This window comes from Corylus avellana, chromosome ca4, assembly GCF_901000735.1.
Source record: "Corylus avellana chromosome ca4, CavTom2PMs-1.0".
Classification (NCBI taxonomy): Eukaryota; Viridiplantae; Streptophyta; class Magnoliopsida; order Fagales; family Betulaceae; genus Corylus; species Corylus avellana.
The window spans coordinates 27,451,745-27,465,335 of NC_081544.1; the positions used below are offsets into that span (position 1 = coordinate 27,451,745).

The 13,591-nt window shown below is 36.7% G+C and overlaps 2 protein-coding genes across 2 annotated transcripts; one reads left to right on the forward strand and one right to left on the reverse strand.

Moving 5' to 3' along the window:
* Window positions 1-418: 418 nt before the first annotated feature.
* Window positions 419-2,818, forward strand: LOC132178928 (probable indole-3-pyruvate monooxygenase YUCCA7). The gene is made up of 3 exons (XM_059591515.1): window positions 419-1,463; window positions 1,551-1,925; window positions 2,439-2,818. Exons 1-3 carry the CDS (start codon window positions 756-758, stop codon window positions 2,667-2,669), a joined length of 1,314 nt encoding a protein of 437 aa, XP_059447498.1. The 5' UTR covers window positions 419-755; the 3' UTR covers window positions 2,670-2,818.
* A 2,824-nt stretch (window positions 2,819-5,642) lies between these two features.
* LOC132177542 (7-hydroxymethyl chlorophyll a reductase, chloroplastic) lies at window positions 5,643-13,061 on the reverse strand. The gene is made up of 19 exons (XM_059589910.1): window positions 12,900-13,061; window positions 12,719-12,824; window positions 12,427-12,511; window positions 11,788-11,899; window positions 11,226-11,310; window positions 11,061-11,102; window positions 10,838-10,916; window positions 10,134-10,185; window positions 9,974-10,036; window positions 9,412-9,509; window positions 8,834-8,869; window positions 8,688-8,749; window positions 8,021-8,048; window positions 7,094-7,173; window positions 6,879-6,948; window positions 6,741-6,798; window positions 6,207-6,271; window positions 6,028-6,122; window positions 5,643-5,943 (listed from the first exon to the last, which is right to left on the reverse strand). The coding sequence occupies exons 1-19, from the start codon at window positions 12,976-12,978 to the stop codon at window positions 5,853-5,855; spliced, it is 1,386 nt and encodes a 461-aa protein (XP_059445893.1). The 5' UTR covers window positions 12,979-13,061; the 3' UTR covers window positions 5,643-5,852.
* Window positions 13,062-13,591: the final 530 nt, after the last annotated feature.

Sequence of the window (13,591 nt, forward strand, 5' to 3'; positions counted from 1 at the left end):
CTAGGTCACACTGTTCTTTCTGAATTTCAGGACACTGAAAAAGATGCATGCAATCAAAGTAGGTTTAATGTGGCAACGTGTTCAAGTTGAACTTGTACTACTGTATTGAAACGGGGGCCAGGTGACAAAATTCTTGGATTTCTGGAGCTTAGCAAGGAGCCTAGGATTAATCTTTGAAGGATCCAATCCAACCCTTGAAAAGGAGCTGCTCAACCATGTGCTCATTGGAAGCCACTGTACCAAATAGGACACAGAGTATAGTATATACATTGATAGTAGGTTTGGTAGTCACAATAAGCTAATTTGGGGTTGACCAAAACAAGACCCTCTAAAATATTAAAGGCCTCATGGGCATGGATTTAGCTTCCAAATTTTGGGTCCTTTTTATTGGATATGAATTAATGAATCATAAGTTAAGGTAAAGTTGAAAGTAGTAAACAAAAGAAGGCGGCCATGCCACAAGCTTATCATTTGAGAAACCTCAAATCATTTTCAAATCCCAATCACATGCTGCTCTCATGGCAAAGACCCCTCGCTATTTAAATCTCTCCATCCCTCTTTCCCTCTCCACACATAACTTCAAACAAATTGCATTTTATTCCCCTTCTCCACTCCTCCTTGTCGCATCTTATACCAGCTTTCCACATAGATCAAGCTTTTTCCTTCATTTTGTAAACCACTTTGCCCACCATTAACTTTTTCATCATCAACCATCTCTCCGATCGATCGACATAGATTGCATATATACTGCATATATGATGCCTAACAGTACTTGTCGCGTTAACATGTCACCAATGGTCCAGGCTTCTGATCACGACGACTTTTTTGCTCGTCGACGAATATGGGTCAACGGGCCGGTCATAGTCGGGGCCGGCCCATCCGGTTTAGCCGTTGCTGCTTGCCTTAAAAAACAAGGCGTGCCGTTCATTATTCTTGAACGAGCCAACTGCATTGCCTCTCTGTGGCAAAACCGCACGTACCATCGCCTCAAGCTTCATCTCCCCAAACAATTTTGTCAACTACCCAACTTTCCATTCCCGGAGGAGTTCCCGGAATATCCCACAAAATATCAGTTTATCGAATACCTTGAATCCTACGCTAAACACTTCCACATAAGCCCAAATTTCAATGAAACAGTACAGTCTGCTAAGTATGAACAAACTTTTGGTTTGTGGAGGGTCCAAACCACTAGAGAAAGCAGTTCAAACGATCCTGGCGATCAAGTTGAGTACATTTGCCGGTGGCTCGTGGTGGCCACCGGTGAGAATGCCGAGAAAGTGGTGCCAGAGTTTGAAGGCTTGAAAGAGTTTGGTGGCGACGTCATGCATGCTTGTGACTACAAATCCGGCGAGAGTTATGGTGGGAAGCGTGTATTAGTTGTTGGTTGTGGGAATTCAGGCATGGAGGTCTCCCTTGATCTTTGCAACTACAATGCAGAACCGTCAATGGTTGCTCGAGGGCCGGTAAGTAAAAGAAATTCCCTTCAATATTGAATGTTCTATTTTTTTACTGTCAAATTATAATTGGGTTAATTTTATTTTGGCCCACAGCTTCATGTATTGCCAAGGGAAGTTCTTGGAAAATCAACTTTTGAAGTAGCAGTTTCCTTAATGAAATGGCAGCTGCCACTTTGGCTTGTCGACAAGATATTGCTGATTATTGCGCGGTTGATTCTTGGAAATGTTGAAAAATATGGTCTGAGAAGGCCATCGATAGGTCCTTTACAGCTCAAGAACACCGCAGGAAAGACCCCTGTGCTGGACATTGGTGCATTACAGAAAATTAGATCTGGTGAGATCAAGGTGGTCCGTGGAATCAAAAGGTTCTACCCCGGCGGAGTTGAACTTCCTAATGGAGAGCATTTGAAGATTGATTCTGTTATTCTGGCAACTGGGTATCGCAGCAATGTTCCTTCATGGTTAAAGGTGAGGGATATATTTGTCTCTATGAAGTTCTCCAGTTTGAATCCATGTGACAGTTATGGAAGTTGGACTATTTTTTATTTCTTTTTTCAGCTGCTGAAGTTTGGTTTATGTTAGATATATTGTTTTATCCTTTTTTTTTTTTTTTAATACAAGATTTCATAACCTTTCCCTCAAAGATTTGTAGTGGTGATCTGCTTGATAGTTTTGTTTGGTTGCTTCATTGTCTAATTTATGAGCAGAATTTAATTGTTTCTCTCTCTCTCTCTCTCCCTCTCCTTTTCCTTTTGCTGATTTGGACATATTTGTCCTATAATTTTTAATTACTTCTATTTTTGGGCTGCCTGAAAGGCTGATAGGTTGTTTAATGGTTTGGCTTGTACCATGTGTCCCTATACAGGGAAAAAAAAAAAAAAAATTAGAATGTCTTCCCTATGTATTCCAATAATTGGAGTCGTATTTTCTGGAGAGCAATCTCAGTGGACTAATGTTGTTCTGAATGTTTGTATTGTACAGGAAAATGAGTTCTTTTCCAAAGATGGGATTCCAAAAAATCCGTTTCCAAATGGGTGGAAAGGCAAGGCAGGGCTCTATGCAGTTGGGTTCACAAGGAAAGGCCTCTCTGGTGCATCTTTGGATGCCATTAGTGTAGCACATGACATTGCCAAGAGCTGGAAAGAAGAAACAAAGCAAAAAAGGAAATCTATTAATGGGACTCTCCATAGGAGATGCATTTCACATTTCTGAAGGCTTGGACTAATTACTAATAACAGTGATTTTTGGGCAGTTCTGTCTCTTTTTGGTTTGGAAACTGATCTGTAGTACTGAGATCCGTTTGTGTAGAGAATAATTTAGAACACAAGAGAAGGAACACATGGCACAGAAATGTCAGCCCTTTCCTAAAGAAATCCCAAAATGTGAAAATAATTGGGGTTTTTTTTTTGTTTGTAAAAGGAAGAATGAGGCTCATTGTATCACAGTTTAATAGTCGTAGTCAAATGGGATGTTTATATTCTATATATTAGGCCTTTATTCAGTTTCTTTGTAGGTCTATTCTCTTCTTTATTTAGTCCAGATTTTCTCTATAAATAACGACCATTGTAATACAGTTTATAACATCTCAATACATCTTGTTTCAATAGTCAAGATGTAACCCTAACGTCTTCATCAAGTCTCCTTCTTACTCTTAACATATCTCATTATATATTTCTACATGGGAAATCCCCTCTCTGTCCACGTAGTCATTAATCCACCTGATGAGTTGTCTCTCTAAATGTGGTCCACTGTAGCAACATGACACATCTCTTCCAAACTTCAAAATGCATACATAGGAAATACATTACAGACTATTGACACCATTGTGCCCTGCTCATGGCAAGAGTCCAGTAAGAGCAGAGAAGATATCTTATCTTGAACCGTCCAAGCCAACAGAACAGATCCCAAAATATTGGCGCAAAAAGAAAAATACTGGAAAAAGTATAAACAACGTAAACGTTTTTGCCCTGCGCGTGTGTGCCATGTGAACCCAGCCAGTCATGGCCAAATGTTATTACAATTGACTGCATTAGCTTATCATAATCCCAAAGTTTCTGACACAACCTCTTGAGATCCTTCCATTCTCAAATTCCTCTCTTTTAGGGGTCAAAGTATACCAACGTTTGTTTCATTGAAAAAGTTCAATTCTCCAATGCCAAATGGACTAATTATATTCCAACACAGCATTTGAAAACAGCTTCATTTGTTGAACCTGAGAGTCATATGGGAAATTGTGAATTGGGTGTTCCAAGAAGCCTAAATTTTCTGTCACAACCTGCTAAAAGAACAATTTTTTGGAAGATATGCAGTAGAGATGACTTGCATTTGAAGAAAAGTGTGCGACTGTCTGTCATGCTAGTATATAACCAAATCCCTCTCTCCCATCCAAACATATGCAGCTAGCCTTTGGAACCTTTTTTTTTTTAACGATATTTATTTCCTCTGCCAATCATATTTGGCAGGAAATAGTTCTCCATATTCTACAAAGTATGACAGACTTTTGTCCTTTACAAAAATGAAATTTAGAAGTGAAAGACAACCCACATGAGAACCCACTCCTTTCATTCAAACATGCAAAAAAGCTCTAACTCGATGGTCCATATAAAATAATTGAACAAAATGAAGAAAAAGTTAATGGAATCTCAAATCTGTATCAGTCCTACATAAGTATTATATTCTGCGGCTCTGTTTCCTTCAATGTGTCTTAAATCTGAAGCAAAGAAGCAAAGATTGACTGATTGAATTTTGTACCACGTCCAGACTGCAACATGAATTCTACAACTGCACCTTTGTCAATGCCCACTAGAAGTGCTAATATTCTCATAAAATCCTGCAACCTCTAACTTAGACAATATCACTGTTACAAAGAGAAGGAAACACATGGGGTGGCCGCCACCCACATCTTTTCCTTACTCCTCATGACCAAAAGCCCATTCCCTCATTCATTCCTCAACTGCTCACTAAGGTTAGAATGTTACCTTTATATCCAATTGGTTTGCCTGCACCCGCGCTCACACAAATATATACACATGCGTATACATACATGTGTATGTATGTATGCGCATGCATTGATATCCCTGATGGTGCGGATTAGATTTGTTTGAGGGAGTCGTGTAAGCATGTCATGTTAAGCTCCATATTGGATGTATTGGTTGATCCTAACTATACAAACTATTATGGGCCATCATGTACATGTGCCTAGCTAGTCGTTTCTCAGGTCAAGATAAACAGTACTAGTAAAACAAATTAGATATGACATTAGGGATTTGATTTGAGTAAAGGAAATTGTTAATACCTCTTTGAATGTGAAAAAAAAAAAAAAAAAATTCAAACCCCAATTTCAAGTATGCAAAAAAATTAAAGTATGCAATTTGTTAATTTCTTTTTTAGAGATATTTCACTTACCTTTCCTAAACTATTAAGCATCTTCCAACCCCCTTCAACTACCCTATTCTATTAAGATTTTCCGTTAAATTCTATTGGAGGAAACAAAAATGACCAAAATACCCCTTTATAAATAAAAAATTCAAAAAAAGTGAAAAGAAAAAAAAAGAAAAAAAGAAAAGGAAAATGTGGTTGTGGCCCTGTGGGTCGTCCTTTTTTATTTTTCTGACTTTTTTACTTTTTTGTTTTGATTATTATGTTTTTTTAAACTATGGGCATGGTTGTATTTTTATAAATTTTATGGGGTAGAGCGAACATTTTGCATGCTAGCCTTTTAAGTAAACCAAAAGATTAAACAGTGGGGAGTGATTGAAAGGGGTTAAAAGATCAAAACTCTACTTGGCAAATTTTTAAAGCTTAGGGAGGACATTGAGAAATCCCTTGCAGTTTAGAGGGGAGGGGAGGGGATAAGTGAAGTTTCCCCCTTTTTAGAATTTTTTTTTTTTAATGAAAAACTTCTTGTGGGGTTTTGTAAGGATTAAAAATATAAAAAGATTTTCATTCCCAAGGCTTGGGATTCCATCCACACTCAGAGAAATAGGCAATCTTAGAATCAGGAAAAATGTATATTAATAAAGCCCTCATTGTAAAGTAAGGCCCATATATTAAAAGATTTTTTTTTTTTTCCTGATAATTACCTGTCTCGTCACTTCAGGTGAACTTTCTATTCTAATTTGGCCCATATGTGAAAATGATGGATTTGACCAAGCTAATTTCAGACACAAAATCAATGAAGATTGATGATCAATGCTTCTGGTCCTCGCAAATTGCACTTTTATGTAACAAATAACACTAACAATAACTAGCTCTGATGTTTTCGACCAAGTTTCCAAGAGAACATTGCCCACAATTCATAACCATACATGGCACTAGGCCCTTTTTTACAGAATGGAAAAAAGATGATTTCCCATGCATGAAGCACCCTGCTTTCATCTTCACCGTCCAATACATTCACTTGTTGGACAACATCTGTTTGATTTCACCATTTTGGTTGTACATTCCCACGATCTTCTTTGCGGAAGAAGGCATGTGCCTATCAGCTCTGCATGTATTCAAAGGTTCAAACATAATATTAATATACGATGCAGTATGCTGTACTATAAGCTCATTGTTCATTATAATTTACCTTTCTTTTCCCCATGTGCGGTTTACATGTAAATAGTTCCGGATGGTATGGTAATCAAGTGAGTAACGTGCAAATTCCAGGCCCTTGGGGCCAATCTGAACCAAAAGAACAAAGTAAGAATAGGGATTTTTATATAGATACGTTTCTTAGCAAATGCGCCCCAAAGAAAAAAACTTCACCAAGTTTAGGATAAAAGCTATAAAATTTCCAATAAACTTTGGCGCCGGCTTAGAAGGACCTCTCCCTGAGAAAAAGAAGAGAGATATTAGCTCAATAAAGTATTAGCACGTGGCACATTTCACTCAGGAACTTAATCAGCTCCATTCTTATCTACAGAGAGAAAAGGAAAAACTTAGTTGAGGTATGTTGCAGACATTTGATTTCCTTTATGTGCAGTTTTTTTATCCAAAAGGTGGAGAAAACAATATTTACAACCATTAACATAATACACCAATTCAGCATTAACATTATGCTGAATTGGGCCCCAGAGTTGAGTTTAAATGTGATGCCAGAAAGAGACAGTGGAACAGTTTCTAGATAAATGAAATGTGCATTTGTTCGGAACAGAGTCCAAAATTATTATCATTCTAGCACTAAGTCCATCCCTGCACCTCCAAACACGTGTAACATGCCCAGTTAGGGAGCTTATACCACTGAGGTTGAAGTGCTACAGATTCCAATAAAAGTATTAACAAAGATGATGCAACACATACCTAACTTAGCATTATCATCTGCCTTAACAGTCTCCGTAACAAATGGTCGCCGGTCACCCTGAAGTAGTCTATTTATGTTAGTAAAATTATCTATTCTCCAATGAATTTAAATTCAACCAGAAAGGCAAAGGGTTATACGCTACTAGTTGTAGGAGTAATTTCCAGAAGGTTTTCCACCAGACTGAGCATTTCCCTTCCACGTTCATTTCTGTCATTTGAATTTTACAAAGATATAAAACTTAGCTTGTCATAGAGATGATGATATAGTAGCATCATTGTGCATGCGGGCACGAGTACACACACTGAGATGGAGACAGAGATAGAAGAGGAGAGAATCTCGGCAAGGATATTACCTTACTGTAACATACTGTGGATGCTGTGTCATGCTGAGTTCAGAATATTTTGGCACACCCATGTATCCAACCACCAGATCCTACAGTTGGAAAGACTACATTATACTACCAATGAAGTACAGAAATTCTTTTTTGCGGCCGCAGGATAAAAGTTCAGATCCAAGGTGGATTCTAAGTACATGCATGTAACTATGACTCTTGAGACAGGCTGGCAAATTTAATTAATTATCACAAGGTTATAAGGCATCTAAAGAATATTGCTGTGTTAGTTGAGTGTGGAAAAGTAACAGTTAACATCATTATATACTCAACAGAACGGAGGTGAAGGCATTGACAAATGTGGAATTGTGTAAAACACAAATAAAACAATAAAGGGTAGGAAGACCTTATTGAGTTGAATTCATTATCATCAGAATTTCGAGTGTATAACCATGAACTATGATTTGCTTTTTTATGTGTAGAAGATCGTGGGAATGTACAACCAAATGGTGGATCATCCAACATTCTCCAATTGGTCTCACACTATCACCAACATCCATTTATTTTATTGTTCAAGCAAGCAAGGTTTTCAGAATTCTCCTAAATAAAATTTGAGATCTATTTATGATTTCAAACACCATAATTTGATTTAAGAGACTTCGGCGAAAAATGGATACTGAACTAGGCTTTATAATAGGACTTGAAACATCAACAATACAACCCTGAGGCTATAGCAATAGACCATTGTCTTTATTGAAGCCGGTAAAATGTCTAAAACTCTCTCACATTGCTCTAATCTAGCAAAGAGCAAGTACGACGAACATGAAGCATAATAGGAGATGGATAAATTCTTAACTTTATGGACCACTTAGTTAGTAGCATTCTAAAATTACAAGAGATAATGCATCTTGAGATGGAATACTTGTTAAGAAGAGTAACAAAACTCACCGCTAAGGCATTGGTGTAGTCAAAACAACTGCAGACACAACAACATTTGACTAGTAAGAATAATCTTTAATGGTGAAATAAACATGTATTTGATAAGTAAACATAACTGTAATAATTGTAAGATGTAAAATACATCTTAGAAATATAAAATTGATTGGCCGAAACAATTTCTGGAGAGTTCACAAGATTAACAATTGCAACACCTGGTGTACCACAGGTTTAAGGCAATAATATACTTGCCTGAAAGCATCCAAGTTTACTAAGGCACTACCTAGATATGTTATGTCGGGGATTGATTATTCACTGTCATTGTTTTCGTTTATTATTCCATTTATCTTTTTACCATAAGAAAACGGAGTAAATAACTAAATTTGCCATTAGGAATTGCAGGGTAGGCTTGTTTTGAGTAGACATTCATCATGAATCAGTTAAGAAAGTGATCTTGCCTGGACACTAGCTGCTTAACACTTTCTAACTCAATTCAACCTTCACAAAAATAACAATGAAAAGATTTATATACATTTTCAAAGAAATGATTTCCATGGTTCTCCAGAAATCACATTTTATTTATTTATTAGTTTCTCTATTTACTTATTTTTTGCATTGGACTCTGACTATTACTTTCAAGGAATGCTAAATAATACAGAAACAAAGAAAAGGAATTTACCTATAGCATGAAGGAGCAATAACATCAACCAAATCATTTGCTGGTAGAGAGAAATAAGGAACCTGCTTTAGTTAAAATTTGAAACTGGGTGAAGCAGCATGGTTGTGATACGTCAGGCCAAATAGGAAATACAGGGACTGCTTTACCTCTTCAATATGACCATCCAAATGCTTCAAATGAACCTATTAAAGTACAAGAAAATGCATCAGAGAATACTGCAGTCAATGGTAACTCAATAAGAAATGCCCAAATTGGTGAAATATTACCATTAAGGGGATTAAATAATCAGTATTTACAATAATATTTTTAAATAGTAACAATATCTCGCTTGAGACCTAAGCAGCATCAAGTGCTTATCAAACAAAAAATATCTCCTACTTACATTTAAAACAGGCTCTTTAAATGGAAACATTACCATTCAATTAAACTATCAGAAGTATTACAAACCAAAATACCATCAGGTAGTAATAAACCAGCGTACAGTCAACAATTAATAGCAAGATTATGGTAAAAGCTTTTGAGGAATACACCTTGCAGCTTGCCTTGAAGCCTAAAGAAACTGCCTCAAGGTACTACCTTGAGACAAATAACCCAAAGCTCACACCTTCTATTAGGCCGTTGCCTTACACTCTAAGTCTCTCCCAGTGAATGAAGTATGTGCCCCTATGGCAACTAAATGATTCTTGATTATATCTTCAATTCAGAAAGGATTCTCAGCACAAACCTTGTAGTCTTGCATAAACTCGTAGTGGAGAACTGTTTCTGGTTCACTACTTGCGGCCTTTAGAAACTTATCCAGTCCTTCTCGAGTTCCATTATCAACTGTTGGATAAAAATTTTAGTACCGATCCAAATTATGTTCAAGTACATCCAATGACTCACACAAAATAATATTATAAACCACAATTCATGCATAAAATATTATTTTCTTATGTTACCCACATAAACCAGCTGGGTAAGGAGCAATGTGGAATTCTAAGGAATGGTAGAATCCAAGTATGAAACTACTTACCAAAAAACTAAAGTGAAATATGCTCCACCGCCCAGTTTCAAGGTACAAGGGAATAATATTTTGACTTTTCTACCACACAAATTTGACCCCCCAAAAAAACACTATCAGAGTGTTCTCATGTGTTGACTTTGAAATTAGCTGAACCACATATAACATGATATCACATCCATTGCAATATTTACATTATTTGTGGCGCCTTGAGTACCAGTATTTCAACTCTATAGCTAGATAAAAAAAATATATATATCAAACTGAATATAAAGATTTTAGTTACCACAATTAGTGCCTAATACATAGAGCTTGTCCAAATTCAAGTGGTGCTCCACAGATCTTAATGCTGCAGTTTAAGAAATTACTCTGCATTACAATGGTACAAGTCACAACAGAGGAAATAACTGAAAATACAAATTTCCAGATCATAGTATATGCCATACCTTGCACTTGGCAACCCACACCACAGAAAAGAAGACGCTTCACACTTGCAGCCTGTTATAAGTAGAAAATGAATACTCATGTCACTAAATTTTTGAAGAAATATACAAATTAGACTTATAAGAGCTGCCATCTAGATAATAAGCTAACTATAAACAAGTCAGACGCGCGCACATGTGCACACACAAATAAAAAGTAACTTCAATCTTCTCGACAGGGAATTAATTAAGCCAATATCCCTCCTCTAAGCAACAAGTACACACGAATAAAAAGGAACATCAATCTTGTCAAAAGGAAATGAAATAAGTCAATTTTTACAAATGAAAGTCTAAACTACACTAACATGACTATCTAAATTAACCAGACGCAAATCCTCATGTGAAGTGAAAGCCCAGTCACCCTCTAAATACCCCTAAACAAAGTAGTAAGATATTAGTTTCTTTTTTATTAAAAAAAAATAAAAAATAAAAAAAAATCATAAGCATGTCATCCAGCTTCCCGAGTTTCTAACCAAACCACTTTTTTCTCCCAGACATAATAAAAACAACCAAAGTCATCATGATCTTAATCCTTGTCAAAACCAAAGTTCATGAGAATTCCTGCCTTATTCCTAGCTTAACACTCAACATCATGTTTGGAGTCAAAAGCACCACGAAATAGCAAAAGAGGCATTTCTATGTCCCTAATCAAAGAAAGTACCGGGCACCTCAATAAGGGCAAGAGTATTCAGATTAGGAGATAATGTTGGCTTAACACCTTTAGCAGCTAGAACTTCATCTGGTGTCCTATTGCAAACCAAAACAAAATATAAGCATTACATTATGAATAAAAGATAAGTAAACAAGCAAAATAAACACTCTCAATTGGATTTATACAGACACTGAGAGTATCTTAGGTCCAAGTATAAAAAAAGAGAACCAGATGCAAACCTTGCTAGGACAGGCCTAGGCATGAATCTGTCGTCTGGATCACTGTGATTAACAAAATAACACGACCACATAAGTTCATAAAAAATACATATTAAAAGGGGCATTGACAATCAATTAAAAGGTACATTAATTCTACCATATACCATAATAAATTTGTGGCACTACCTCTGTACGCAAACAACAGCTTCTACCATGCCTGATTTAAGCATTTCAATTGCGATAGTTGTTACTATCCCTGTCCATTGAGCTCCTACAATATGTATGATGTATCATTTGGATATTTCGAAAAGATTAAGAAGTGCAACACTTGCAAAATAGCTACTGTTATTACTTACAAGAACTAAAAGTGCAGTTCTCTAAAAATACATAACATTTAATACCAAAGTCCACAATTTTCATCCCTGCTAGCTGATCTCATTAGAGCACTGCATATATTTCACCAATTATTTGAATTATGGACAGATGCCCATTTTTTTAGCAGATGGTTGTCACTAGACACCACCAATGGAGAAGGGTGGCAAAAAGAAACAATGCCTTTTCAAATTATAAGATAGGAGAGAAATAATTCTCCTAGTGCAACGTCTACCAATTATTGTATAATATAAATTACAATAACAGATTAATTCAAACCCCAAACGAGCTAGCGTAAACTAGTTGTCATAACCATTACACTTGAAGTGTCAAGCAAGCTATTAGACCACCAAGATAAACTTCAGAAAAAACTTACCTTTTACAGGCTCTACTTTACGAGCATATAACAGCTCCTCATAGACCCCAAAGTACGTTTCATCTAAGGAACTTGATTTCCTCCCTCTACCATGAACTTTAGGTTCCAAGACCTGAATGGGGGAAAACAGATCAATACAGGGAGCAAGTGAAAAGAAAAAAAAGGATAAATATTCCAATATACATATACCCATATACGGCTTTTATTTGATTAGCAGGTATGCAGTATTATATCTAAAGTACACATATAAAGCAACAACTTGATTTCAATAGAATTAACCCACAAGACTATTCCACTAAATTAAGGGCTAAAGCTAAAGTTGTATAATATAGTTATAGAAATCTTAAGTATCAAGATTGTCGCGGAGCAAGTCAAGATGGTGCTTTATGCGCATGAGAGCAAAATAGTACGAAAATGATAATCAAAGAGGAAATAAATGACAGGCATATGGCTGCGTCATAATAGGCATAGCATCAGCCTAACACCATAACCCGTTTAGTAATTATTGTGTCTAAAGTGAAGGTGCTTCAGCCAAAAATAGCCCAAGAATTTCAGGGGCATGCAGCTCCTTCTTACCATTCCTCGGTGGTGCAGCAAAATGACTGAAAGAGAACATATAAAAATAAGTAAGAAACTTACTTCAATTTTAGACATTCCATCTCCCAAGAAAGCACATGCATTCTTTACATGCGCAACGTAATACGTATCACACAACCCGCATTGACTGCACAAAAATTAATCAAAGCAAAGTTCCTCTTTGAGAAAATAGAAGTTTTAAATTTATATATATCATAAATCTTTAAGATAAAAATATACTCATGAAAAATCTTCAAAATGAAAAAAAATGGGGTAGTGGAAGGGAGAAAATGAAGATGAAAAGAAAAGGAAAGAATGAAAAAAAAGTTTGGAAGGAGGGATGGGGGAGTTGAACCTGCAATGATCTTTGGCCGGGTAGGTGCCTCCTGGAGGAATGGGTTTGGAGCGACTCCTCCAGTCCTCTCTGAGCTTCACTGATTTTGAAGACTTGGAATTCCCATCTGTTCCACAAAAGAAACAGGTAGTTATGCTATAAAACCCATATAGTAGAGAGAGAGAGAGAGGCTTTTGGGTACCTTTAGAGGAAGAGGCAGATGAAGACACAATTGAGACTGACACAGGAATCCAAGAGAGGTTTGAAATAAAGGAAGCCATAGTTGCGGAGAGAGAGAGCTGGAACTACAGCGAGTGAGAGTGGCTCTGCACCACACGTTATATGGGATTTGGTCGGAGTCGTCGGACCAAGATACTCTACTTACTCGAGTCATTCTCCCAGTAACACCAAAGACGACGGTCGTATTCTACTTTCTCTTGCCTTTTTAGTTTTTATCTGCTACTGCGAGTCAGTCAGGCAGTCCGAGCTACAACGACGGTCGTATTCTACTCGTAGTAAGAAGACGATCATATTGATATTTACATCTCATTTTTCAAAGTTGTTCTCCTAAGTCCTAACCAAAGAATTAATTATCATACACCAAATTTTATGAAAGACCATGCCACAGATTTTGGAGGATGAAAGAAAAATGAGTTGATTTATAACATTACTCTCTCGTTAAAGGAATATTAGGCCCCGTTTGCCAACAGCCCGGACCGGCACTGTAGCTAGAACGGTACTGTTCCAGCTATAGTGCCATGTCATATGTGCAGGCTGTGTAGTAAAAAATCGCACACAATTTTCAATAATAAAACTTAAATTATTCATACTTCCCACACCCCAACCAACAACCGGATAATGACAACTTAAATTATATATATATTTTTAAAAAAA